The sequence below is a fragment of the Clavelina lepadiformis genome, chromosome 1 (genome assembly GCF_947623445.1).
Source record: "Clavelina lepadiformis chromosome 1, kaClaLepa1.1, whole genome shotgun sequence".
Classification (NCBI taxonomy): Eukaryota; Metazoa; Chordata; class Ascidiacea; order Aplousobranchia; family Clavelinidae; genus Clavelina; species Clavelina lepadiformis.
This window is the reverse complement of record NC_135240.1, coordinates 12050985-12077947: the sequence shown is the minus strand read 5'-3', so window position 1 is coordinate 12077947 and position 26963 is coordinate 12050985. Positions and strand designations below refer to the sequence as shown.

The window sequence follows — 26963 nt, the reverse complement described above, 5'->3', positions numbered from 1 at the left end:
TCTGTTTTTCGAGCTTGGGCAATAAAAGTAATGAGTCCATGGTCGTACGTAGTTACAAATGGTGTTTACACATTACACAAGACACGGTTCGACGAGGTTCTAATTTGTGTTTGCTTGTCAAATACTGACTCCCGCAAAGCATCAACCGCAGGGAAGTAAGAGGCCCGAGGAAAGCCGGAAGAACTATATATATTACCAAAGATAAGATAATTTTTCAAATCAATATAGTGGTATAAAAAAACTATTCTTTATCGCTAAAACCTTATAATTATACCTTTGGCTATAATAATCAACAGTCAAATAATAACGATTATTTGATTAGGAATTATACTACACACTTTGCCTAAGCTTGTGGTTAACAGATACACAAAAGGGGCAGATACCTAATATAAAATAGTACAACTGCGGTTTAAAATAGGTCAATAAGCAGGGTTGCCATACCGTCCTTATTTCTAAGATTTGTCCTTATTTTAAAAGTCCGTGTCTTAGAAAATATGTTTGTCCTTTTTTCTAAGAAATGTCCTTAATTTCACTTTCGTCCTTATTTTTAGGGCGGAGGTGGGCACTTTTGTCCTTATTTTGGGCATTTTTTCACCTTTACGATACCATTTTGTACCAAAGAGATACCAAAATTATGAACATGCAGATAGTGTCTTGTTTTTTTTTTTTAGAACATTGGTTGCTTTCTCTTGTTGTACACTGTTTAAGGAGGTATTCGTCGTTCATTTTCTAGTCGTCCTTATTTTTGAGTTGAGACTGATGGCAACCCTGTCAATAAGAAAGATAATTATTGTCCGTGTTTCTTGTAGTCTTCTTGATTAAAGACATATTGGTTGAAAAAGTATATTTTGGAGATAATTAAACTCATACCTATACATAATAAGTTAATAGGACAGTTCCCAATAAAAATAATACCTTTTCAAACGCCTTAAACCATATACCGTGTGGCCATTTAAAAATGTGCGTAATTCAATAATGTGGCCATTGTATCAATATAACTTGGATGTTATGAAAACACTTGATCTATTGTTTCGTTCTTGGACACGCGCACCAAGGTGGCCAAGAAAACACACTCCCTGCAATACACAGACACCATTTAAAACACGACCTTTCAGTATTCGACGGGCAATTCGTTTAGAAGTCACTGAAAGTTACACAATAAAAATCAGGTAACCGCATCTATGCTCACAGCCTAACTCAACAATTGATACAATGGCCACATAACACGAAATAACACAAATTTTTTACCAAAAGTTCACAAATCAAAGCAAATTGAGTTGTCGTTCAGCAAGCCAGAAAATTGTATTTTTCTCTCGTACATCCGACACCACTACATTTTGGTTCATATTTTTTCTAAAAATTGTCATACCTTAAACCTTTTTTATATGCTGGACCTGTGCTGAAGCAACATCCAACAGTAACAATAAATTACAGTTACTACTATTCTGAGACATTTCATGGCCAGATATTGTCTGAAATGTTTATCCAACACTACGGAATTGCAAACAACTATTGTATTGGAAAAAGAATTTTATGGCTTTTGCTAATTGTTTTAGAGTGGACGTAGAAAATAATTTATTGCCATGAATACTTGCTAGAAAATGTAAACAATACATATGCATTTTTGTGTCCCTCATCATGTAGCCACTTAAATCTCTGTTTTAGAGTCAACCGCTAATTCAAAGATTGATGTTCTGGCCATGCACAAGCCAGTACATCCTGGTTTTAAGGAAGATCGAAGATCAGTATATTGGGTTGACCAAGAACCACACACCTCTCCAACAGATTTTGGTAAAACTGCTAATTGTTTTAAAATTAGACACAAATAACTTAATTAATTGTTTTTAATAGAGAACTCTCTGAATGTTAATATTTCTCACGATGAATAATAATAATTATTATAACAATGAAATCCATAGCTTTGATAGATATGCTTGTAATATAAGCCTATTACCTCCATACTGTATTTGTTATTATCAATATAATTATTACAAATTCTACATTGGTAATGAGAAAATTAATTTTCTATTTAAGAAGATACAGGATTTTCATATAACATCGATATTTCACAGCTTCACAACTTTGCAGATATATCCCCTCGGTTAGAACAACTTATAAAAAGCAAGACCATTCACAAAGAATTTTTACCCGATCGACCATCACCGATTTGGAATGTGAATAAGTCAGCTCTTACCTACCCTGAAAAAGAGAGGCTAAAGCAGTTAGCTCAGCACAAGAAGTTTCACCCAGACTGGCAACCAGAACAATCTGTTCACACTTCAGTCAGTGATTCTGCCCAGAAATTTGTTTCTACTAAAAGGTAACAAGTGTTTGAAGAGAAGTAGGGTTACATACTTACTTGCTGCCTGTTTTTACGATTTCATTAAAATAGAGTAATTTTTCTTCAACTCGGTTCAGTTTAAGACACACGACATGCTATGCGTATGGTGGACATTTTTGAGTTTTAACAAAAGTTCTGGTGATTACATTTATGAGACTTGGAAGGTTCAATACACAAGTTTAAGAACTACCAGTATATGGAGTATATCTAACCCATCATTTTACTATTTAAAGGTTGCTTGACTTGTCACGTCCAAAACAATATGATCCCCTGCTTGTTAAATCAAATAGTTCCTGGGACTGGGGGGAGTGGAAAAGTGATATTCCAAAAGAGTCTCTTAGTCATGTCGCTTCTGGAAGACTGGAACAGCTAGCTGAGCCGAAAGAAACCCCAAAAGAATATGATGATAACAGGCCAGTGGTTTGGCCTGTATCTGATGCTGCAAAAAATGCTCAGGTACCTAATAGTCATTTAGCAACTTTGTCAATTTTAGATATCATGTGATTGACCGAATTCAAAATTTTTGAGTCACAAAAAGTGGGAAAATGTAGCTTATTAAAATGAATTCTTATGCTTAAGTACATAACAAAACTTTAAAGCCAAAAAGTACACCTGTTACCTTTTGTTCATTATATGGTACCGTTAAACATTGTTTTGTTTGCAACTGTAGAAAATATTCTTACCAGTTCTACGCAAAAAAAACAAGAGTTGATGCAAGCGTTTAAATTGTGGAAGTTTCCAGTAATAACTATACTCAATTACTCATTCTTAATGCGAGGTAGAAAAAATTTGGAAGATGAGATTATTTGCTTCTCATATGGGAACAGAGCGTGATATTAGATTGATCTGTTCTTTTTAAACAAATCTAACAACCTTGCTATTACGCTCTGTTTCCATATAAGGTGAAAATATTTGCTTGGTTTAAAATTAATTTACCTCGAATTGAGAATGAATATATTTTTTACTCGAAACGTCCATTACTGGAAACTGAGTTTATTCCAAACCTATGCCATTAAAATGTTTTCAGCTATTCTTGCTCTGGTGCTTTTTGCTTCGAATTACTCGTTCTTCCATACTGTAATTTTTGCTCCTATGCGTAACAAATTCTAATTGGCATTTCATTTACCGCTACCAGCATAAAGAAGTGTTGAAGCGTAGCTTTGCACAATACTCCCACATTTCCAGCAAAAACATGAGGCGAAGTTAAACTCACAAATGTTATCACAAAATACCATACAGTCGAATCCGCTTAATTCGGACACCGGATAACCCGGACAACCGCTTTATTCGGCCAAAATGTTCGGGAACGGAACAAAAGTAAAAATTGAACGTAAAAAACTCCTGTTAATTCGGACAATTCTCCGCTTAATTCGGACACAGGTTCGCAATTCCATCGTTAGGTTATGACACAATAAACAGTACTTCGTTCGTTTTAAGACAAGATTCAATTGCATTATGAGTGATTATGGTGAAACAATGACGATCGATGTAGTAACAATCGACAATGAACTCATATAACGCCGTGCCAGCTTCATAGTCGCTTTTACTTCGGTACAATTGCGTCCATCTTGTAGGACAAAATTGTACAGAAAAGTTTAGCACAAAAAGTGAAATTGCTCACTAAAGTAAACGAAGACGTTTTATGCGATCAGTGCCAGTTACTGCAGTATAGCCCAGCTGCAATTCATTTATTACGCAACACTACAGTATTTTAAATGCGTTTTTTGCCTTTATGCATGACCATGAAACGAACAATTGATTTTCCGCTTAATTCGGACAAAGCCGTTTCTCCGCTTAATTCGGCCAAAAGTGAGCGGAACCAAAGTGTCCGAATTAAGCGGAGTCGACTGTATTTAGAAAGATACGTTGACGTTACCAGAATACATAATCGAGAAACTATACTTGGAAACTTAGTTTCTCATGGTATTCTATACATAAACAGTGTTTCTCTTTCAGGCCTCCACAAGACAACACCAACTAGCACGCCCTAAAACAAGGACAGCTTTAGATCAAGACCACGATCCTTTCAAAGTTTCGTACGCGGCTAAAAACGCAGTGGCGTCTCCACGTGTTTGCGAACTCTGCGTCCCCATACCGCGAAAAACTCGCTCGAAGAAGGCATAATGGTGTACCGGACACAATTATTTTAAATCTTATATTTATACTGCTTTTGTTGTGCATTTCTAGCTTTTTTGTAATTATCCTTTTTTGTAGTGCATGCATGCGATATTTACTTAGCATATATTTTGCTATGTTTTTTTACAGTATTTTTAATGAATACTTACATACTTTTTCTAAAAAGTAATCTTTCTTGTCATATTGCTTAATGCTGACTATATTGCCGATGAAATTATTGCATCTTGAAAACTGAAACTTGCTTTCTGTACTAACAGCCATATAAGTTGCATATCTTTCAATTAAAAGCGTGTTCCTGAGATTATTTTAAAACTACAGATCTGCCAATACTTTATAATTTTGCCATTAAATATTTTAGTTGTTAATTTTTGTCCGTTGCTTTACCTATAACCTGTTCTACAGTATAAATCGCTAAACGATTTAAATTTTTGTAACAGTAGCTGTTTGTAGCCTAATTACCTTTGTTGTAGCTGTAACATATTTGTGCTGTTTGCAACTACTAAACGATATTTGTAACTGACTGCTGACGTTTTACAGGCACGGATTAAATTTTTCACTTGTTAGTATATTGGCTTATGCAGATATTTTCTATGAAATAACTTCAATTATAAAGTAAAATACTTGAAAATACTTTGTGTTCGCTTTAAATTTATTGTTTTATGTTAAAGTATCTAAACTGTGTTTACCTATGCAAATTTAAAAGGAATTGCTAACCTTTGATCCTAAAAAATAAACAAAAATGACCAAATTAAGCGCTGAACATGTACTAAAAGCAGCACAACGTATTAGTCACTGCAATAAAAACAAACAACAAATTCAAACAATTGGTTGATCATTTGTTGCGTAGATGAGCCAAAGGCATGTTTTACATTAGTAAGCAAGCATGCAGAACTGTTGACTCAGCCTGGCCAGCACAAATACACAAATAACATACGGTTTTCAGAGTTGTTGATTTCCATTCACATGGTTAAAGCCAAAAATAATTAATCAGTCGTCAACGCCTTTTTTAAAATCATTACATTGTGGTGAAATACTAAAGAAACACAACAAACTTTCTTACGTAGAATACAAGAAGTACTTTTTTAAATGTATTAAAACTGACATCTGAAAATTTTCTCATTACTCCTATTTATGAACTGTTTGGAAAAAGAGAAAAATAAATGTGCATCATCTACAAATCCCAGCAAATACTGATTTTTAAAAATTTGCTGCCAATAACAGTTGTTATTTGTTAATAATAACAGTTACGCCTCTGCTTGCTTTTATGATTTTCGTTTTTTCGAATTTATTACGGACTGCAAGATTTGTTGTTGTAATTGCCAATATCGGTGCCGTCTCGAGTTTGCAAACCTGCAGAAAAACAGTTATAAACAACTATTTTAATTTAAGCCAGTTTGTAACTTTTAAATATTTAAAATGAGAGATATTTTGCATTGTTGGAAACGCCTGTAAACTAGGTATCAAAAAGTAACTTACATGTTATTGTATAACAGTGTGCCCTCTCGCTTCGATGCAGGAGGCATGAGTGCTGCAAGGTATGGGTTGAAACTGCAAGGCGCAAAATAAAGACTTTACAAAAAATAAAATATGCAAAACTTATTTCTGAATTGTAAATGTGCGTTATTTTTAAAAGCCATCAACATGTGTGAAAAAAAAACGAAATAGCACATGAAAAATTTTGCTTGATTGAGTATGAGCTTTCTTTAAAAACCTGCCAACGTTCCATATATACGTTTATCGATTTTTGCATATACATCACCTGCCGCTTTCTTGATTAATTTGTTGTGGTTTATTAGCCCACGTTTGATATGACCGATAGCGATAACCGTCTTGTTTCTTGACCAAATTAGGCGAAAAGGTGTTCTCTCTGTGAACATATTGCATACATTTTAAACGCTTCCGTCATTGCACACACTTTTATAACATCTACTATAGAGTAGGTTTTATTCAATAAACCCATATTGTTTGTAAAATTTTCAACACACTTTTTGTGTAAATTTTGCACTGTGCAAATAGAGCGAAAATTTTTGAACTCTATGGTAGAGCCTTACTGGTCAAGAAATGGCTCATATAGGTCTCTTGGAAGCATGTAATCAAGAAGCTTTGATTTAACAACATTTTCCAAATCCACTGATTCCTTTGATTGCCCGCCATTTTCATAATAAGGTGACAAACTATTTACGGGGATATTGTCAATATCGCTGCTTTTCGGGTCTTCCAACGACGAATGGAACTCGAACAAGTTTCTTCTCTTATGAATTGGATTTCTAAAAATTAGAGTATAACAGTCAGTATTGGTTAAAATGTAGCTCATTTAAAATTGTTTTTTCTTTTTAAACTTTAAAAGTAATTATAGCATACAGGTTCCTGAAATCACCCTTAAAATCACTGGAAAACTATTTCAAAGCATATAGTAATTTTTCAAGCATTAAAACTTATTTTAGGCTATATTCAACGTTAATTCATGGAATTTGTCATTTTTGCGGTTAAATAACTACAAATACTTATTTATGACCTACAGGATGTAACACTTTGGTTGATATTTCAGTGTTTTCATGTTTTCAGTTTTTTTAGTGTTATTTTATTTTTATTTTCTAATTCTTTACAAAAGAAATTGGAGAAACGATGTTATCAATATGTTTTATCATTGATGTCGAATAAATCAATAAAAGAATAAAGTTGCACAGCATTAACAAACTCTAGTATAATTGTATTGACAAAGCAATCATAAAAAAACGATTATAGTTTACGATTATGTCTAAATCAATAATGATGTTTCTCTTACCCGTGTATAGGCGCTATTGGACAAAACATCAGCATGAAGTAAAATAAAGCAAGAAGAGACAACAACATCGTGAAACCTGTTTTCATTCTATGCATCTTAATCAAGGTTCAAACATCAACTAAGGTATAACTTACTTAAATCTGATGAAAAATGTTTTTACTAACTTTTAAAACGTGAGGCGGTTGTAAAATAACTACAAAATAATTGAACAATAAAAAACAAAATTAACTCTTTTGGCTCAACTGCTCAAACGATCCGTTTTTCTTACAATTAAGTAGGACAAAAAATACTTTGACAAAGCTTAAAGTTTTCTACACTCACGGTTCTTTTGCAGTATTGCGAGTTTAATATATCGCTGGACTGATCTTATCTGTATGTGCTCTTGGTATTTATGATCGTACAAGCGCAGACAGGAAAAAAGGGAATCGATGAAATAAGCTTTTTTCGCGTGGAACTGTAGTTGTTTTAGAACGGACTGTAACTTCCTGGAAAAGTGTCAATGGCAAATTAATATCTACAGATCTTATATGAAGATATTTCATCCAAACTAAACACCGGCTAAAGAGAAATACTCGGCATTAAACCTTTTCGTAACAGACTTGTTGGTTTACATTTTGATCTACAATTTCAGGAGAACGTGATTTTTACAGAAAAGTCCTTGCTACACGCAAACGATTTTTATCAGGTCACGCTGTGATGTGATATAGTGCATATAAAGACATGGAAAACATATATAAGCTATGGGTTTGACAATAACATTTGCAGAAGATGCAACTGATCGCTTTAGGAATTTCGCCCCTGTGCCCATTTGCAACACTGTGTTATAGTGTTTATAATAGCTTTCGTGATGAAAACTCAAAAACATATGTAGAAATTGGGTACACGAGCTGGAAATTTTTATATTTGAATTTTCCGATATTGTTGTGACTGTGATATTACATCGAGTATATTGCTTATCCAAACCAAGGACGGTGCAATACATTGCCGTATATTCGTATTTCTTTTATTTTCTGTAGAGTTACAAAAAGTGTAATGGATTTCTTGGTGTCGGAAAAATTACAATTCCCATTTGGGATATAAATCCAATTATTATCTATTGTAGTATAGCATAACCCGTACGTATCAAAACTAGTGATTTAGGTTTTTACGTAAACGCGTTATTGATTGTCGCCTATGCAGGATGTACATTGTGTGGCCTGTACCTCTGCGGTGTTTGACTCCGCCTTCTAAACGTAACCTGTCTATATAAATGTTAAAACTTGTGTAAGTTACGGAAATATAAACCCATCATCCTTATCTGCCAGATGATGCTTTTAAACTGCATAGACTATTTGTGACGTATGTATTTTCAGTGTTATTTCATTTTAACTATAACGTCAATGTTACGTCATTCACGACACCAAAAACTTGTCGCTTTTTTGGATGATGTTGGAAATAAAAAACGGATTTACCTCGTATAACCACCATGAAATGTTGCGTTCGAAGCGAGTAAGAAACGCGCTAATAACCGTTGAAGTGTGACTGAAATATGAAATGTTTTAAAAGTCGGGTAATATCCGGCATTACTAAAAATAATAACAACTAACCAAAAAAACTTACAAACCCTTTAAGCTTACTTATTAGTTTTTTGTCTTGTGTTTTATTGTTAGCGATTGATGGGCAAGTACATGCAGTGCAAGTATACATTAAATTATCCATTGGGCCTTACACGTATGTGAAAAGGTTATATTTTTTGTAACGTTTTATATGTACAGCATATGTATCTTTTATTAACTACAAATAAATCACTTTATACTTTACATATAGTCTTTTTTGGATATTGCGAGTACTGAGCAGTGACATATCTAACTTACAACAAAGCGACACCTTTGACCACACGAAGATTATAATACATATGACTACATTAAAATATATTGTATATAATAGAATACACGTCCTGGATATTGATATTGATATTGCCTATTTCAAAATTATGGACTGAAATATATGTGGATTTCATATCAACTTTTTAGATTATGGTCATCTTTGGAGAAGGTCCTTATACATAAATAAAGGATTGTTTTTCATCGTAAACGATAAAGATTGTAAGAGGAAAGATAACCTGGAGAAGGGAAGTTTGACATTAATTGCGTCATTTCTTGTGAAGAGAATGTATTTCGTAATTCTAGAAAAGCGCAAAAACGTGAGTGTTTTTGATCAAAATTATTTCTAAGAATCTCTTCTAAAGAAACAATGTCAACAAGCTTTGCACTATAATTGAGTATCTAGGTTATTAACAATGCGTAGTTTCTTCTTTTTTTCAATCGTTGTCAGTTGATGGCGATAACATACATTCGAATTCCCGTCGATATGAAAGAAAACACTCGTAGCGTCTGTTTTTCGAGCTTGGGCAATAAAAGTAATGAGTCCATGGTCGTACGTAGTTACAAATGGTGTTTACACATTACACAAGACACGGTTCGACGAGGTTCTAATTTGTGTTTGCTTGTCAAATACTGACTCCCGCAAAGCATCAACCGCAGGGAAGTAAGAGGCCCGAGGAAAGCCGGAAGAACTATATATATTACCAAAGATAAGATAATTTTTCAAATCAATATAGTGGTATAAAAAAACTATTCTTTATCGCTAAAACCTTATAATTATACCTTTGGCTATAATAATCAACAGTCAAATAATAACGATTATTTGATTAGGAATTATACTACACACTTTGCCTAAGCTTGTGGTTAACAGATACACAAAAGGGGCAGATACCTAATATAAAATAGTACAACTGCGGTTTAAAATAGGTCAATAAGCAGGGTTGCCATACCGTCCTTATTTCTAAGATTTGTCCTTATTTTAAAAGTCCGTGTCTTAGAAAATATGTTTGTCCTTTTTTCTAAGAAATGTCCTTAATTTCACTTTCGTCCTTATTTTTAGGGCGGAGGTGGGCACTTTTGTCCTTATTTTGGGCATTTTTTCACCTTTACGATACCATTTTGTACCAAAGAGATACCAAAATTATGAACATGCAGATAGTGTCTTGTTTTTTTTTTTAGAACATTGGTTGCTTTCTCTTGTTGTACACTGTTTAAGGAGGTATTCGTCGTTCATTTTCTAGTCGTCCTTATTTTTGAGTTGAGACTGATGGCAACCCTGTCAATAAGAAAGATAATTATTGTCCGTGTTTCTTGTAGTCTTCTTGATTAAAGACATATTGGTTGAAAAAGTATATTTTGGAGATAATTAAACTCATACCTATACATAATAAGTTAATAGGACAGTTCCCAATAAAAATAATACCTTTTCAAACGCCTTAAACCATATACCGTGTGGCCATTTAAAAATGTGCGTAATTCAATAATGTGGCCATTGTATCAATATAACTTGGATGTTATGAAAACACTTGATCTATTGTTTCGTTCTTGGACACGCGCACCAAGGTGGCCAAGAAAACACACTCCCTGCAATACACAGACACCATTTAAAACACGACCTTTCAGTATTCGACGGGCAATTCGTTTAGAAGTCACTGAAAGTTACACAATAAAAATCAGGTAACCGCATCTATGCTCACAGCCTAACTCAACAATTGATACAATGGCCACATAACACGAAATAACACAAATTTTTTACCAAAAGTTCACAAATCAAAGCAAATTGAGTTGTCGTTCAGCAAGCCAGAAAATTGTATTTTTCTCTCGTACATCCGACACCACTACATTTTGGTTCATATTTTTTCTAAAAATTGTCATACCTTAAACCTTTTTTATATGCTGGACCTGTGCTGAAGCAACATCCAACAGTAACAATAAATTACAGTTACTACTATTCTGAGACATTTCATGGCCAGATATTGTCTGAAATGTTTATCCAACACTACGGAATTGCAAACAACTATTGTATTGGAAAAAGAATTTTATGGCTTTTGCTAATTGTTTTAGAGTGGACGTAGAAAATAATTTATTGCCATGAATACTTGCTAGAAAATGTAAACAATACATATGCATTTTTGTGTCCCTCATCATGTAGCCACTTAAATCTCTGTTTTAGAGTCAACCGCTAATTCAAAGATTGATGTTCTGGCCATGCACAAGCCAGTACATCCTGGTTTTAAGGAAGATCGAAGATCAGTATATTGGGTTGACCAAGAACCACACACCTCTCCAACAGATTTTGGTAAAACTGCTAATTGTTTTAAAATTAGACACAAATAACTTAATTAATTGTTTTTAATAGAGAACTCTCTGAATGTTAATATTTCTCACGATGAATAATAATAATTATTATAACAATGAAATCCATAGCTTTGATAGATATGCTTGTAATATAAGCCTATTACCTCCATACTGTATTTGTTATTATCAATATAATTATTACAAATTCTACATTGGTAATGAGAAAATTAATTTTCTATTTAAGAAGATACAGGATTTTCATATAACATCGATATTTCACAGCTTCACAACTTTGCAGATATATCCCCTCGGTTAGAACAACTTATAAAAAGCAAGACCATTCACAAAGAATTTTTACCCGATCGACCATCACCGATTTGGAATGTGAATAAGTCAGCTCTTACCTACCCTGAAAAAGAGAGGCTAAAGCAGTTAGCTCAGCACAAGAAGTTTCACCCAGACTGGCAACCAGAACAATCTGTTCACACTTCAGTCAGTGATTCTGCCCAGAAATTTGTTTCTACTAAAAGGTAACAAGTGTTTGAAGAGAAGTAGGGTTACATACTTACTTGCTGCCTGTTTTTACGATTTCATTAAAATAGAGTAATTTTTCTTCAACTCGGTTCAGTTTAAGACACACGACATGCTATGCGTATGGTGGACATTTTTGAGTTTTAACAAAAGTTCTGGTGATTACATTTATGAGACTTGGAAGGTTCAATACACAAGTTTAAGAACTACCAGTATATGGAGTATATCTAACCCATCATTTTACTATTTAAAGGTTGCTTGACTTGTCACGTCCAAAACAATATGATCTCCTGCTTGTTAAATCAAATAGTTCCTGGGACTGGGGGGAGTGGAAAAGTGATATTCCAAAAGAGTCTCTTAGTCATGTCGCTTCTGGAAGACTGGAACAGCTAGCTGAGCCGAAAGAAACCCCAAAAGAATATGATGATAACAGGCCAGTGGTTTGGCCTGTATCTGATGCTGCAAAAAATGCTCAGGTACCTAATAGTCATTTAGCAACTTTGTCAATTTTAGATATCATGTGATTGACCGAATTCAAAATTTTTGAGTCACAAAAAGTGGGAAAATGTAGCTTATTAAAATGAATTCTTATGCTTAAGTACATAACAAAACTTTAAAGCCAAAAAGTACACCTGTTACCTTTTGTTCATTATATGGTACCGTTAAACATTGTTTTGTTTGCAACTGTAGAAAATATTCTTACCAGTTCTACGCAAAAAAAACAAGAGTTGATGCAAGCGTTTAAATTGTGGAAGTTTCCAGTAATAACTATACTCAATTACTCATTCTTAATGCGAGGTAGAAAAAATTTGGAAGATGAGATTATTTGCTTCTCATATGGGAACAGAGCGTGATATTAGATTGATCTGTTCTTTTTAAACAAATCTAACAACCTTGCTATTACGCTCTGTTTCCATATAAGGTGAAAATATTTGCTTGGTTTAAAATTAATTTACCTCGAATTGAGAATGAATATATTTTTTACTCGAAACGTCCATTACTGGAAACTGAGTTTATTCCAAACCTATGCCATTAAAATGTTTTCAGCTATTCTTGCTCTGGTGCTTTTTGCTTCGAATTACTCGTTCTTCCATACTGTAATTTTTGCTCCTATGCGTAACAAATTCTAATTGGCATTTCATTTACCGCTACCAGCATAAAGAAGTGTTGAAGCGTAGCTTTGCACAATACTCCCACATTTCCAGCAAAAACATGAGGCGAAGTTAAACTCACAAATGTTATCACAAAATACCATACAGTCGAATCCGCTTAATTCGGACACCGGATAACCCGGACAACCGCTTTATTCGGCCAAAATGTTCGGGAACGGAACAAAAGTAAAAATTGAACGTAAAAAACTCCTGTTAATTCGGACAATTCTCCGCTTAATTCGGACACAGGTTCGCAATTCCATCGTTAGGTTATGACACAATAAACAGTACTTCGTTCGTTTTAAGACAAGATTCAATTGCATTATGAGTGATTATGGTGAAACAATGACGATCGATGTAGTAACAATCGACAATGAACTCATATAACGCCGTGCCAGCTTCATAGTCGCTTTTACTTCGGTACAATTGCGTCCATCTTGTAGGACAAAATTGTACAGAAAAGTTTAGCACAAAAAGTGAAATTGCTCACTAAAGTAAACGAAGACGTTTTATGCCATCAGTGCCAGTTACTGCAGTATAGCCCAGCTGCAATTCATTTATTACGCAACACTACAGTATTTTAAATGCGTTTTTTGCCTTTATGCATGACCATGAAACGAACAATTGATTTTCCGCTTAATTCGGACAAAGCCGTTTCTCCGCTTAATTCGGCCAAAAGTGAGCGGAACCAAAGTGTCCGAATTAAGCGGAGTCGACTGTATTTAGAAAGATACGTTGACGTTACCAGAATACATAATCGAGAAACTATACTTGGAAACTTAGTTTCTCATGGTATTCTATACATAAACAGTGTTTCTCTTTCAGGCCTCCACAAGACAACACCAACTAGCACGCCCTAAAACAAGGACAGCTTTAGATCAAGACCACGATCCTTTCAAAGTTTCGTACGCGGCTAAAAACGCAGTGGCGTCTCCACGTGTTTGCGAACTCTGCGTCCCCATACCGCGAAAAACTCGCTCGAAGAAGGCATAATGGTGTACCGGACACAATTATTTTAAATCTTATATTTATACTGCTTTTGTTGTGCATTTCTAGCTTTTTTGTAATTATCCTTTTTTGTAGTGCATGCATGCGATATTTACTTAGCATATATTTTGCTATGTTTTTTTACGGTATTTTTAATGAATACTTAGCCTACATACTTTTTCTAAAAAGTAATCTTTCTTGTCATATTGCTTAATGCTGACTATATTGCGGATGAAATTATTGCATGTTAAAAACTGAAACTTGCTTCCTGTACTAACAGCCATATAAGTTGCATATCTTTCAATTAAAAGCGTGTTCCTGAGATTATTTTAAAACTACAGATCTGCCAATACTTTATAATTTTGCCATTAAATATTTTAGTTGTTAATTTTTGTCCGTTTCTTTACCTATAACCTGTTCTACAGTATAAATCGGTAAACGATTTGAATTTTTGTAACAGTAGCTGTTTGTAGCCTAATTACCTTTGTTGTAGCTGTAACATATTTGTGCTGTTTGCAACTAAGCTTACTAAACGATATTTGTCACTGACTGCTGACGTTTTGCAGACACGGATTAATTTTTTAACTTGTTAGTATAATGGCTTATGCAGATATTTTCTATGAAATAACTTCAATTATAAAGTAAAATACTTGAAAATACTTTGTGTTCGCTTTAAATTTATTGTTTTATGTTAAAGTATCTAAACTGTGTTTACCTATGCAAATTTAAAAGGAATTGCTAACCTTTGATCCTAAAAAATAAACAAAAATGACCAAATTAAGCGCTGAACATGTACTAAAAGCAGCACAACGTATTAGTCACTGCAATAAAAACAAACAACAAATTCAAACAATTGGTTGATCATTTGTTGCGTAGATGAGCCAAAGGCATGTTTTACATTAGTAAGCAAGCATGCAGAACTGTTGACTCAGTCTGGCCAGCACAAATACACAAATAACATACGGTTTTCAGAGTTGTTGATTTCCATTCACATGGTTAAAACCAAAAATAATTAATCAGTCGTCAACGCCTTTTTAAAATCGTTACATTGTGGTGGAATACTAAAGAAACACAACAAACTTTCTTACGTAGAATACAAGAAGTACTTTTTTAAATGTATTAAAACTGACATCTGAAAATTTTCTCATTACTCCTATTTATGAACTGTTTGGAAAAAGAGAAAAATAAATGTGCATCATCTACAAATCCCAGCAAATACTGATTTTTAAAAATTTGCTGCCAATAACAGTTGTTATTTGTTAATAATAACAGTTACGCCTCTGCTTGCTTTTATGATTTTCGTTTTTTCGAATTTATTAAGGACTGCAAGATTTGTTGTTGTAATTGCCAATATCGGTGCCGTCTCGAGTTTGCAAACCTGCAGAAAAACAGTTATAAACAACTATTTTAATTTAAGCCAGCTTGTAAATTTTAAATATTTAAAATGAGAGATATTTTGCATTGTTGGAAACGCCTGTAAACTAGGTATCAAAAAGTAACTTACATGTTATTGTATAACATTGTGCTCTCTCGCTTCGATGCAGGAGGCATGAGTGCTGCAAGGTATGGGTTGAAACTGCAAGGCGCAAAATAAAGACTTTACAAAAAATAAAATATGCAAAACTTATTTCTGAATTGTAAATGTGCGTTATTTTTAAAGCTATCAACATGTGTGGATAGAAAGCGAAATAACACATGAACAATTTTGCTTGATTGAGTATGAGCTTTCTTTAAAAACCTGCCAACGCTCCATAAAAACGTTTATCGATTTTTGCATATACATCACCTGCCGCTTTCTTGATTAATTTGTAGTGGTTTATTAGCCCACGTTTGATATGACCGATAGGGATAACCATCTTGTTTCTTGACCAAATTAGGCGAAAAGGTGTTCTCTCTGTGAACATATTGCATATATTTTAAACGCTTCCGTCATTGCGCACACTTTTATAACATCTACTATAGAGTAGGTTTTATGCAATATACCCATATTGTTTGTAAAATTTTCAACACACTTTTTGTGTAAATTTTGCACTGTGCAAATAGAGCGAGAATTTTTGAACTCTATGGTAGAGCCTTACTGGTCAAGAAATGGCTCATATAGGTCTCTTGGAAGCATGTAATCAAGAAGCTTTGATTTAACGAAATTTTCCGAATCCACTGATTCCTTTGATTGCCCGCCATTTTCATAGTATGGTGACAAGCTATTTACGGGGATATTGTCAATATCGCTGCTTTTCGGGCCTTCCAACGACGAATGGAACTCGAACAAGTTTCTTCTCTTATGAATTGGATTTCTAAAAATTACAGTATAACAGTAAGTATTGGGTAAAATGTAGCTCATTTAAAATTGTTTTTGTTTATAAACTTTAAAAGTAACTATAGCTTACAGGATCCTGAAAAGTACCCTTAAAATCACTGGAAAACTATTTCAAAGCATGCAGTAATTTTGCAGGCATTAAAACTTATTTTAGGCTATATTCAACGTTAGTTCATAAAATTTGTCATTTTTTGCGGTTAAATAACTACAAATACTTATTTATGACCTACAGGATATAACAGTTTGTTTGGAATTTCAGTGTTCTCATGTTTTTAGTTTTTTTATTGTTATTTTATTTTCATTTTCTAACTCTTTACAAAAGAAAATGGAGAAACGATGTTATCAATATGTTTTATCATTGATGTTGAATAAATCAATAAAAGAATAAAGTTGCACAGCATTAAAAAACTCTAGAATAATTGAATTGACAAAGTAATCATAAAAAAAACGATTATAGTTTACGATGATGTCTAAATCAATAATGATGTTCTTCTTACCCGTGTATAGGCGCTATTGGACAAAACATCAGCATGAAGTAAAATATAGCAAGAAGAGACAACAACATCGTGAAACCTGTTTTCATTCTATGCATCTTAATCAAGGTTCAAACATCAACTAAGGTATAACTTATTTAATTCTGATGAAAAATGTTTTTACTAAATTATTAAAATCTATGGCGGATGTAAAATAACTACAAAATAATTGAACAATAAAAAAACAAAATTAACTCTTTTGGCTCAACTGCTCAAACGATCCGTTTTCCTTACAATTAAGTCAGGCAAAAAAACGTTGGAAAAAGCTTAAAGTTTTCTACACTCACGGTTCTTTTGCAGTATTGCGAGTTTAATATATCGCTGGACTGATCTTATTTGTATGTGCTCTTGGTATTTATGATCGTACAAGCGCAGACAGTAAAAAAGGGAATCGATGAAACAAGCTTTTTTCGCGTGGAACTCTAGTTGTTTTAGAACGGACTGTAACTTCCTGGAAAAGTGTCAATGGCAAATTTATATCTACAGATGTTATATGAAGATATTTCACCCAAACTAAACACCGGCTAAAGAGAAATACTCGGCACTAAACCTTTTCGTAACAGACTTGTTGGTTTACATTTTGATCTACAATTTCAGGAGAACGTGATTTTTACAGAAAAGTCCTTGCTATAGGCCTACACGCAAACGCTTTTTATCAGGTCACGCTGTGATGTGATATAGTGCATATAAAGACATGGAAAACATATATAAGCTATGGGTTTGACAATAACACTTACAGAAGATGCAACTGATCGCTTTAGGAATTTCGCCCCTGTGCCCATTTGAAACACTGTATTATAGTGTTTATAATAGCTTTCGTGATGAAAACTCAAAAACATATGTAGATATTGAGTACACGAGCTGGAAATTTTTATATTTGAATTTGCCGATATTGTTGTGACTGTGATATTACATCGAGTATGTTGCTTATCCAAACCAAGGACGGTGCAATACATTGCCGTATATTCGTATTTCTTTTTTTTCTGTAGAGTTACAAAAAGTGCAATGGATTTCTTGGTGTTGGAAAAATTACTATTCCTATTTGAGATATAAATCCAATTATTATCTATTGTAGTATAGCATAACCCGTACGTATCAAAACTAGTGATTTAGGTTTTTACGTAAACACGTTATATTGATTGTCGCCTATGCAGGATGTACATTGTGTTGCCTGTACCCCTGCGGTGTTTGACTCCGCCTTTTAAACGTAACCTGTCTATATAAATGTTAAAACTTGTGTAAGTTACGGAAATATAAACCCATCATCCTTATCTGCCAGATGATGCTTTAAAACCGCATAGACTATTTGTGACGTATGTATTTTCAGTGTTATTTCATTTTAACTATAACGTCAATGTTACGTCATTCACGACACCAAAAACTTGTCGTTTTTTGGATGATGTAGGAAATAAAAAAACGGATTTACCTCGTATAACCACCATGAAATGTTGCGTTCGAAGCGAGTAAGAAACGCGCCAATAACCGTTGAAGTGTCACTGAAATATGAAATGTTTCAAAAGTCGGGTAATATCCGGCATTACTAAAAATAATAACAACTAACCAAAAAAACTTACAAACCCTTTAAGTTTACTTATTAGTTTTTTGTTTTGTGTTTTATTGTTAGCGATTGATGTTCGATATGCAGTGCAAGTATACAATATCCATTGGGCCTTACACGTATGTGAAAAAGTTATATTTTTTGTAACGTTTTATATGTACAGCATATGTATCTTTTATTAACTACAAATAAATCACTTTATACTTTACATATAGTCCTTGTTGGATATTGCGAGTACTGAGAAGTGACATATCTAACTTACAACAAAGCGACACCTCTGACCACACGAAGATTATAATACATATGACTACATAAAAATATATTGTATATAATAGACTACACGTCCTGGATATTGATATTGATATTGCCTATTTCAAAATTATGGACTGAAATATATGTGGATTTCATATCAACTTTTTAGATTATGGTCATCTTTGGAGAAGGTCCTTATACATAAATAAAGGATTGTTTTTCATCGTAAACGATAAAGATTGTAAGAGGAAAGATAACCTGGAGAACGGAAGTTTGACCTTAATTGCGTCATTTCTTGTGAAGAGAATGTATTTCGTAATTCTAGAAAAGCGCAAAAACGTGAGTGTTTTTGATCAAAATTATTTCTAAGAATCTCTTCTAAAGAAACAATGTCAACAAGCTTTGCACTATAATTGAGTATCTAGGTTATTAACAATGCGTAGTTTCTTCTTTTTTTTCAATCGTTGTCAGTTGAAGGCGATAACATACATTAGAATTCCCGTCGATATGAAAGAAAACACTCGTAGCGTCTGTTTTTCGAGCTGGGGCAATAAAAGTAATGAGTCCATGGTCGCACGTAGTTACAATTGGTGTTTACACACTACACAAGACACGGTTTGACGAGGTTCTAATTTATGTTTGCTTGTCAAATACTGACTCCCGCAAAGCATCAACCGTAGGGAAGTAAGAGGACCGAAGAAAGCCGGAAGAACTATATTACCAAAGATAAGATAATTTTTCAAATCAATATAGTGGTATAAAATAAACTATTCTTTATCGCTAAAACCTTATAATTATACCTTTGGCTATAATAATCAACAGTCAAATAATAACGATTATTTGATTAGGAATTAAACTACACACTTTGCCTAAGCTTGTGGTTAACAGATACACAAAAGGGGCAGATACCTTATATAAAATAGTACAACTGCGGTTTAAAATAGGTCAATAAGAAAGATAATTATTGTCCGTGTTTCTTGTAGTCTTCTTGATTAAAGACATATTGGTTGAAAAAGTATATTTGGGAGATAATTAAACTCATACCTATACATAATAAGACAGTTCCCAAATAAAAAGTAATACCTTTTCAAACGCCTTAAACCATATACCGTGTGGCCATTTAAAAATGTGCGTAATTCAATAATGTGGCCGTTGTATCAATATAACTTGGATGTTATGAAAACACTTGATCTATTGTTTCGTTCTTGGACACGCGCACCAAGGTGGCCAAGAAAACACACTCCCTGCAATACACAGACACCATTTAAAACACGACCTTTCAGTATTCGACGGGCAATTCGTTTAGAAGTCACTGAAAGTTACACAATAAAATTCAGGTAACCGCATCTATGCTCACAGCCTAACTCAACAATCGATGATGCCTGTTCAGAGGCATTTAAACGTTTCACATTTCAGTGAGAGGAAATTATATACCGCTTTGATACAATTTTGAAAACATATCGTCCAGTGGTTTGGCAAAACTATATACGGTCGATTTAAGGTAACCGAAAGGCTCCTGAAAGAAAACTAAGTTTAGATTAGTGTCTGCAGAAAAGATATACCTTAACGTCTAAAGCAAAAAGACTTTTATGCAAGTTAAAAGCGGGCCAAAACCGTTTGCTACCGAAAACATAGCAAGTATGGATCCAGCATATGTTTTCATGAATGGTAAGTTTCCCACTTTTCTATAACAGATCTGATTATATTTACACGATTAATTTATTATTGTAGAAAGATATAGCTATTCCATTCTTCCAATTTTTATTGTACACAGTTTGCACATATTCCAACTTGCATATTTTCTTTCTTTTTGATAGAACGCAAGAGTAACAAGCAAAAAGCATAGAAAACCATTTTTAAAATTTATTAATGCCTACTTCTTTCTTCAAAACATCTGATATTTTCTTTGATAAGCCATTAGTACCGACTTTATATTGTCCTCAGGACAAAGAGGATCGTTTCAAAGTGTCAATTAGGCTACGTCGTATGTTTAGATGCCATGGATGTCGAAGAATTTCTTTCAGATGTTTCTATGCATCTCAGAAGACGAGAGTTAAAGACGTTGCTACATTATATCGGAATTTCATCTAGGGAAATCGATTGCTTGTTGTACGACGCAAAGTAAGAAATTACTCAGTAACATAATTGACACTTCAACCCCTAACCAAGCTATATCCCGACGTTTTTGGTATATCTGTGATGGTGTTATACTGTAGAGCACGCGCTGGCACGGAAAGAGGCCTTCTCATGCAACGCGGAGCTGTTGTTGAAGGTAGCAGCAGTGTGAATTTTTTGGAACAGAGAATAATTGCAATGTATACTTGGTGGGAATATGCAGCGAATGGGAAACAGAGAAATACACCATCGCAACAAAAACTGAAGGTAAATGGTATACGATTACTTGATGGACCTTAACACGCTATAGCCACTAGCCCTAATACAATCTTTATACTTTTCTCATTTGTAGGTGGTGGAATCAGCAACCAGCGCCCTCCCAAGTATAAACGAATATAACGGTTTGGAAATATTTTCTTCGGAAGGAGATGGATTGGACAAAATTACTGACACAGCCGTATTTCCACCCATAAGACCCGGGCCAATTCCTCAAAAGCGCATAAGTATAGCAAAGACTATATGAAAGTGTTAATTGTTGAATACGTGGTTCGTGCTCTGTACTGATCTATAGTGTTGACAACGCCGTAATATTGGTTACCTTTATCGGATTCCCGACTACTTACGTATTCATTATGATCAACAATTTCATCTACGAATAAGTAACTGAATAAAACCAAAGTAGCTAACTGGTGGCTAACTTCACTTTGGTAGCTTTGACTAATATTTTAGATACACCGCTACCAGATGAGTATTCAGTAGATCTACCAAAGGCGGTTTTTTCGAAAAGTCAAAATGGTTTAACGCAACTAGAGGTAAAGACAACAGCTACGAATTTTGTGAACAAAGAACGAATAACTTGATTTACGTGGAACTGATAATTAATATAAGTAACAAATACTGTAACAGGAATGTGGAAACGGAATAGAAGACACGGAATCACGAGCATTATCGCAAACTGTACCACCAGATAGGCAAAACAGCGGCACACACGGTATCGGTATAATCACGAAACCAATTGTCCAGGTTCCGGCGATAGAGGTTTGTTTGCATTTGACTACGTTTGTGTGCCTACGGCTCTTTGTGGTTTATTTTATTTAAAAGATGTCAAATTAAATGACACCTTTTGCGGTAGGAAAAAGCTTCCATTTTTGCGATTATATACACACTGTACATCAATACTCCTAAATCCTTGACCACGCAGTTTATTGTGCAAATATTATTTTTAAAGCTGCAGACTGGGTACCTGTTTCTGTTTAACGCGACCAAAAAATCACTCGTTAACCCAATAACGAATCATTAGAACTCAGGGCAAAACTGTTTGCCATTTGTGGTAATTATTGATTTTTTTCAAAACCTTTTATGTAAGTGGCCAGACGACGTAAACTGGTATTTTTAAAGATTTATGAATCTTATAATTTGTGTCTATTTTAAACCTTTTAATATGCATCAGACCGACTCTGATGAACAGCTTACGTCAATCAAATCATCGCATACAAAGACGTTCAATACAAGCGACATCTCGGAGCAAGAAATGGTCGATAGAAGTCAACAAACGGATTTGGTTGGATGTGATCCCTCACCTGATCAAGTTGCCATATACGGAACCAACGTCACTCTGGAGGTGAGTTATAAGGAAGGCAGATGACCAAAACAATGCGAAAAGCTAAAATTAACTTGATCATCACGTACGACGTGGGCTATTCGTATATGCAGCTTTGTTTTAACCTGCTGTAGACTAACATGGAATTCACATCTATCCGTAAATAGTATCTTAACTGGAACTGTTATACATTAATATCTTCGTAAATTAGTGATTACAAAAATAAGTTCTTTGCGAAAAACAACGTACATTAATTATATATGATGAAGACTTTTACGTTAAAAACCCAATCATTAGTCTTGCTTTGTCCAATCCATTACCAACTGAAGCACGATTACGAGGATTTGCGAAAAAAATAATTTTGCTGCAGGAATTATTACGAAAGCTTTGGAGAAGCTTGCACGCATGTGGATTGAAGAAGGTAGTAGAAGATCTTCAGCAGAGATGGTTAATTCAGATCGACGTAAAACATGGAAAGTTGCAAAAACTTATTTAAATGATGGTCATAGCTGCTTAAAATAACTAAAAATGACTATAAACACGTTCTAAAAATATGTAATCAGAAAAAGGTTGCTAAATGTAGAATAATTAAACCACTGGGAAAAATGACTCAAACTATTTGTGATATATATATTTATGGATTCACGAGAAGCGATATTATGACGAATGACAAGTGATGACGTTTTAAAACCTATTTTTTAATAGGTAAACGTGATATTTCATTAAACATTTCAGGTCGAGCCGACATGTACCCAAAGATGACGTGGGGCACTCCCTTACCACCTCAAACACCATTCACCTACCCACCCTACAAAAAAATAGGGCACATGGCTGTTATGGGGTCAACAATGAGCATTGAAACAAAGTCATATGTCTCAGCTTTAGAACTGACACCAAGACTGTCCAAGCATCACAATGAGTCTATGGATATGACAAAAAGTTTTACATCGGAACCAGCAAAAACATCAAAGTTCTTGGTACAAATCTTACTGTAGATTTTCAGCTATAGATGCCGCAGACAATTAATTACAAAAATAACTTCAACGGCCAGTATTTTGTTATTCCTTTTAGCCAAGTGCAATACGAGAGCAATTAAACAGCCGGGCTGCCAAATCAAGAGGAATAACCTCAGTCTCATTAGACGGAGCACCTGTGACATCATTTCCCACAAGAGATTCGTGGAAGCTTCGTACTGACACCGTCCGGCGTAAAGGCGGTAAAAAAGCACAGTCTAATAATTAGAACTCAAAGCTTTAACGTATACTTTAAGCGTAAATATCAAATCATTGTTTATAAAAACATGTTGTTTCAGCTGCAGTAACTATTCGGATCACTGTCGATGACGTCACTTTACCAACACAACCATCAACAACTTGGGGTTCCAGTTTACATGTCTCACCACAACAAGTTCGAGAAAGAGTGGCTAGAGTATTTCTAAGTCATATTATTCAAGATTCAAGAAATCTCAGCAAGACGGTGGATAGGTAAAAAACGTTACCGCTTTCTATTACATGCGGTATATATATATTCACTTTCCATGAGTTTTTCTCGTATAGTTTTGCAGTTTTAAACTTTTCGTAACAAAGTTTTTCTTGTCAAAAAGAATTGAAAGAATTCGAGGGCTCGTTGTAGAATCTGCTCAACGAAGAATTGGTGGAGGTGGTACTGGCGTAGAAATAACAAGTTCTGAGCTGGTTTTGCAATGTCGATGTCTCCAATCGGAAACAGTTGAGCAGCTCTGGCTTTTATATCAGGTATACTTCAACACACTATCACGTAGTTTTAAGAAATTGGCTATTTTAAACGTACCTGTCGCTACATAGAGTGGACAATTACGCGAAAACATTCAAGCAGGATTGGTCACGAAGCGGGCCCAGCAAACTTGTGCAGTTGAGCATCTCCGCGTAAGAGTCAACTTAGGAGAAGAAGAATATCGAAGAGCGCTTGGCTTGTTGAGGCGAAAACCTATGCCGAATACAAAAACAGGTAAAATGGAAAAAAATACTTGCACCGACTAAACACATAAGCATTAACATTTTATAGCATTGTATAATTTGCTTTGTTAGGTCGGTTTTATGTGACATCTGGCACTGGGGGCGCTATTGGTGGAGCCGGAGGTCTTGCTCATGCTCAGAAGCAAGCCCTCATGTCGGTAACAAGATACATGAAATTACCGGCTTCAACGCCACATTTACAGGTTTGTTGCTGAACAAATATAGGCTAGGGTCTAGCCTATATCTATACTAGCCGCTTGGCTAATATAACAAAATGTCGGTTAACACAAAATCGGACATTAGGCCTATGCAGTCATTTGTTTCATGTTGATTGCTGAGTTTCCCTATAAAGCTACAGTTTAAATGCACTTGTACAATACGGTATCTACCAAAAATAGCTACAGTATTATTTTTACTTTAATTTAGTCACTACCTCCTGTACCACCAACAACGTCACTAGCCAACAATGATTTAATGTCCAAAAAACCAGCTCCAGTAACAGTTAAATCGAAGACTAATTCAAATTTAGTGCACAAGGTAAGATTTAAAAACTATCTTTTCTTTTTTACTGATGTGTAGGCCTACTTGGCCAAGAAATGAAAAAATTACTTTAATTTCAACTTATATAGGCCTACCAATGCAGTACATACAAATACAATATTTTTGCGGGTTGTGTCACATTTGATAAATTTTTACAAGCAGTCAATGACCACAGATAGAGGCTAGTTTGGAATCAATTTTGTAATTTAAAGTTGTTTGAAGTAAGAATAAAAAAGAATTTTGAGAAAAGATGGCATAAACATTTCGTTGTAATATGTCAGGTGCTTGCTAAAGAACTTGATACTCTGCGTGAAAGACTGCGCATGTGCGAAGACAACTGGTGCAATTTTGCGGCTAACGAGTTTTCATATATGTTACGATGTGCAAGACACGTTATGCAAAGAAGAATTGTGGGAGCGACCGTTAAAACACAACTCACTCCACGTTGTACATCCCTTAGGTTAGTCATTTGTGCATATAGGCGCAGGCTTTCTTAATATATCGCGCTTTAAGGATAAAAGTTGCCAAAATTCTATCTTCAAAGAGTAAAAGACACAAAACAGAATAAATCTTTTGCATTAACGATTTTCTTTACAGCATATTTTTGGCCTTGTGGAAGTCTATAAATGCTCCTAAAACTGGAGAAGATTTTGTATCGCCCAGAGTTCCTCACGCCGCATCTGTGACTTGTAGTCACAGCAACATTGCTTTGTATCCAAGTGACATCACCTTTGCAAATGTCGATTTGGTTACAACAGTTGATGACGATGATAATGTGGTGAAGTCGAGGAAGAAAGAAGAACGAGATTTTATGCAGGGCTACTTCGTTTTCTCCGACATCATAACTGAATTAGGAACATGCCGAAATATTTTGCAGGACAGAATCATTTCACGACTTACGACTAATCCAACAGTGGCCCCTTCAAAGCATCTTTTTCTTGCAAAAGTAAATGTTGAGAAACAGGTATATATTACATATTCCGCGTACGGTAACCTTTACCACTTCACATTAACAGGACATCTACAACTTGATGGAGCGTTGGCGTTACCTACTGACAAAAGATTTCAACTTCGCCAATGATGAATCGGTTCAAAGGTTTTCATCACGAATTCTATCCAACGATATTGTTACAACGTCATTTGACAAAGAAATACAAGAGCAGTTTCCAGGCATCGTGGGGATAATACCACTCATTTTCCACATTGCAGAAAAAATCATGTTAAAATTGAGAGATTTGCTTCCGACCAAAGGTAATGTTTTGTACAACTGGTCTTTCGATTGCACCATGACTGGATTTACAAGAGCTATGTGCGGCTTGCAATCATGGGTGAAAAATTTAAGCCTCTAAAAAGTACAGAATTGCTAAAATATTTTGAACGTTCTGTGTAATTTCAGACTCTGTTGCAACTACTAGCATCTACCCTGCACTTGCGACCCCGAGAAATGCAAGACTACATTCTCGCTACTTTTCCTCTTGGCTAAAAGCCTGACATTTCGTCAGTAATTGCAAGAAACTTACATACAAGTAACTACAACTGGTACGGCATGCGCGTTGTCGCCTAACACCGAAATTATGAAATACAAGAAGCTTACATAAAAGTTTGTGTTGTGATCCCAGCACACACGAAGTGTTTCATCACAGCCAACTTTCTTACCTTTATTCAACCTTGACAACTCATGTGCTGCTTTTCTGCGCGCATGTTAAATCGAAAGATTTTCCCCAAAGTAATGTAGAGTTGAAACTTTTACATGGTATTGCAAATACGTCCATAAACGTAGTGACAAAACTTCGTGTTGTAAGCAGGACAGGGAGACGCTGAAATGAATGTTGCCGGGTGCTTACATGGGCTGCACCGTCTCAGTGTTGCGTTCCTACACCTGGAGGATTTCTGACCGATGGCCAAGGCTGCGTAGTTTGATTCAGTTATCTATAGAAGCTGCGTTTTTGCGTTTAAAAAAATT

The 26963-nt window shown here is 34.7% G+C and overlaps 5 protein-coding genes across 7 annotated transcripts; 3 read left to right on the top strand and 2 right to left on the bottom strand.

The window, feature by feature from the left end:
- Positions 1-975: 975 nt before the first annotated feature.
- Positions 976-5248, top strand: LOC143449194 (sperm microtubule associated protein 2-like). Its single transcript, XM_076949297.1, has 8 exons — positions 976-1169; positions 1289-1340; positions 1557-1563; positions 1666-1791; positions 1852-1865; positions 2073-2320; positions 2575-2797; positions 4298-5248. Exons 1-8 carry the CDS (start codon positions 976-978, stop codon positions 4463-4465), a joined length of 1032 nt encoding a protein of 343 aa, XP_076805412.1. The 3' UTR covers positions 4466-5248.
- Positions 5249-5279: 31 nt separating this feature from the next.
- On the bottom strand, positions 5280-7403 carry LOC143444160 (uncharacterized). Its single transcript, XM_076943290.1, has 5 exons — positions 7263-7403; positions 6529-6744; positions 6237-6344; positions 5954-6025; positions 5280-5827 (listed from the first exon to the last, which is right to left on the bottom strand). Exons 1-5 carry the CDS (start codon positions 7355-7357, stop codon positions 5740-5742), a joined length of 579 nt encoding a protein of 192 aa, XP_076799405.1. The 5' UTR covers positions 7358-7403; the 3' UTR covers positions 5280-5739.
- A 3204-nt stretch (positions 7404-10607) lies between these two features.
- Positions 10608-14796, top strand: LOC143449185 (sperm microtubule associated protein 2-like). The gene is made up of 8 exons (XM_076949285.1): positions 10608-10801; positions 10921-10972; positions 11189-11195; positions 11298-11423; positions 11484-11497; positions 11705-11952; positions 12207-12429; positions 13930-14796. The coding sequence occupies exons 1-8, from the start codon at positions 10608-10610 to the stop codon at positions 14095-14097; spliced, it is 1032 nt and encodes a 343-aa protein (XP_076805400.1). The 3' UTR covers positions 14098-14796.
- Positions 14797-14868: 72 nt separating this feature from the next.
- LOC143458720 (uncharacterized) lies at positions 14869-17041 on the bottom strand. The gene is made up of 5 exons (XM_076955574.1): positions 16906-17041; positions 16170-16385; positions 15878-15985; positions 15596-15667; positions 14869-15469 (listed from the first exon to the last, which is right to left on the bottom strand). The coding sequence occupies exons 1-5, from the start codon at positions 16998-17000 to the stop codon at positions 15382-15384; spliced, it is 579 nt and encodes a 192-aa protein (XP_076811689.1). The 5' UTR covers positions 17001-17041; the 3' UTR covers positions 14869-15381.
- A 2994-nt stretch (positions 17042-20035) lies between these two features.
- Positions 20036-26951, top strand: LOC143448475 (uncharacterized). 3 transcript variants are annotated; one of them, XM_076948251.1, is made up of 20 exons: positions 20036-20419; positions 20746-20872; positions 20968-21133; positions 21219-21369; positions 21596-21678; positions 21773-21904; positions 22317-22487; positions 22837-22940; positions 23203-23443; positions 23538-23682; positions 23779-23950; positions 24070-24220; positions 24290-24452; positions 24533-24663; positions 24887-24997; positions 25282-25460; positions 25598-25946; positions 26017-26251; positions 26397-26539; positions 26806-26951. In XM_076948251.1, the coding sequence occupies exons 1-19, from the start codon at positions 20341-20343 to the stop codon at positions 26489-26491; spliced, it is 2985 nt and encodes a 994-aa protein (XP_076804366.1). In that variant the 5' UTR covers positions 20036-20340; the 3' UTR covers positions 26492-26539; positions 26806-26951. The 3 variants fall into 3 exon arrangements, with proteins under 3 accessions (XP_076804366.1, XP_076804359.1, XP_076804370.1); XM_076948244.1 differs by lacking the exon at positions 26806-26951 and having other exon boundaries at positions 26397-26780; XM_076948255.1 differs by lacking the exon at positions 26806-26951 and having other exon boundaries at positions 20696-20872; positions 26397-26780.
- Positions 26952-26963: the final 12 nt, after the last annotated feature.

Excerpts from the sequence above, each read along its gene's own strand:
- LOC143449185 (XM_076949285.1), top strand. The coding sequence starts at position 10,608 with ATGTGGCCATTGTATCAATATAACTTGGATGTTATGAAAACACTTGAT. Across the intron at positions 10,802-10,920 it reads AGTTACACAATAAAAATCAG|CAAGCCAGAAAATTGTATTT; the intron begins GTAACCGCATCT and ends GTTGTCGTTCAG. Across the intron at positions 11,953-12,206 it reads AAATTTGTTTCTACTAAAAG|GTTGCTTGACTTGTCACGTC; the intron begins GTAACAAGTGTT and ends TACTATTTAAAG.
- LOC143449194 (XM_076949297.1), top strand. The coding sequence starts at position 976 with ATGTGGCCATTGTATCAATATAACTTGGATGTTATGAAAACACTTGAT. Across the intron at positions 1,170-1,288 it reads AGTTACACAATAAAAATCAG|CAAGCCAGAAAATTGTATTT; the intron begins GTAACCGCATCT and ends GTTGTCGTTCAG. Across the intron at positions 2,798-4,297 it reads ATGCTGCAAAAAATGCTCAG|GCCTCCACAAGACAACACCA; the intron begins GTACCTAATAGT and ends TTTCTCTTTCAG.
- LOC143444160 (XM_076943290.1), bottom strand. The coding sequence starts at position 7,357 with ATGCATAGAATGAAAACAGGTTTCACGATGTTGTTGTCTCTTCTTGCT. Across the intron at positions 6,345-6,528 it reads TATGAGCCATTTCTTGACCA|AGAGAACACCTTTTCGCCTA; the intron begins GTAAGGCTCTAC and ends ATATGTTCACAG. Across the intron at positions 6,026-6,236 it reads ATTAATCAAGAAAGCGGCAG|TTTCAACCCATACCTTGCAG; the intron begins GTGATGTATATG and ends TGCGCCTTGCAG.
- LOC143458720 (XM_076955574.1), bottom strand. The coding sequence starts at position 17,000 with ATGCATAGAATGAAAACAGGTTTCACGATGTTGTTGTCTCTTCTTGCT. Across the intron at positions 15,986-16,169 it reads TATGAGCCATTTCTTGACCA|AGAGAACACCTTTTCGCCTA; the intron begins GTAAGGCTCTAC and ends ATATGTTCACAG. Across the intron at positions 15,470-15,595 it reads ACAATGTTATACAATAACAT|GTTTGCAAACTCGAGACGGC; the intron begins GTAAGTTACTTT and ends GTTTTTCTGCAG.
- LOC143448475 (XM_076948251.1), top strand. The coding sequence starts at position 20,341 with ATGCAAGTTAAAAGCGGGCCAAAACCGTTTGCTACCGAAAACATAGCA. Across the intron at positions 21,679-21,772 it reads ATGGTTTAACGCAACTAGAG|GAATGTGGAAACGGAATAGA; the intron begins GTAAAGACAACA and ends ATACTGTAACAG. Across the intron at positions 23,683-23,778 it reads CACCGTCCGGCGTAAAGGCG|CTGCAGTAACTATTCGGATC; the intron begins GTAAAAAAGCAC and ends ATGTTGTTTCAG.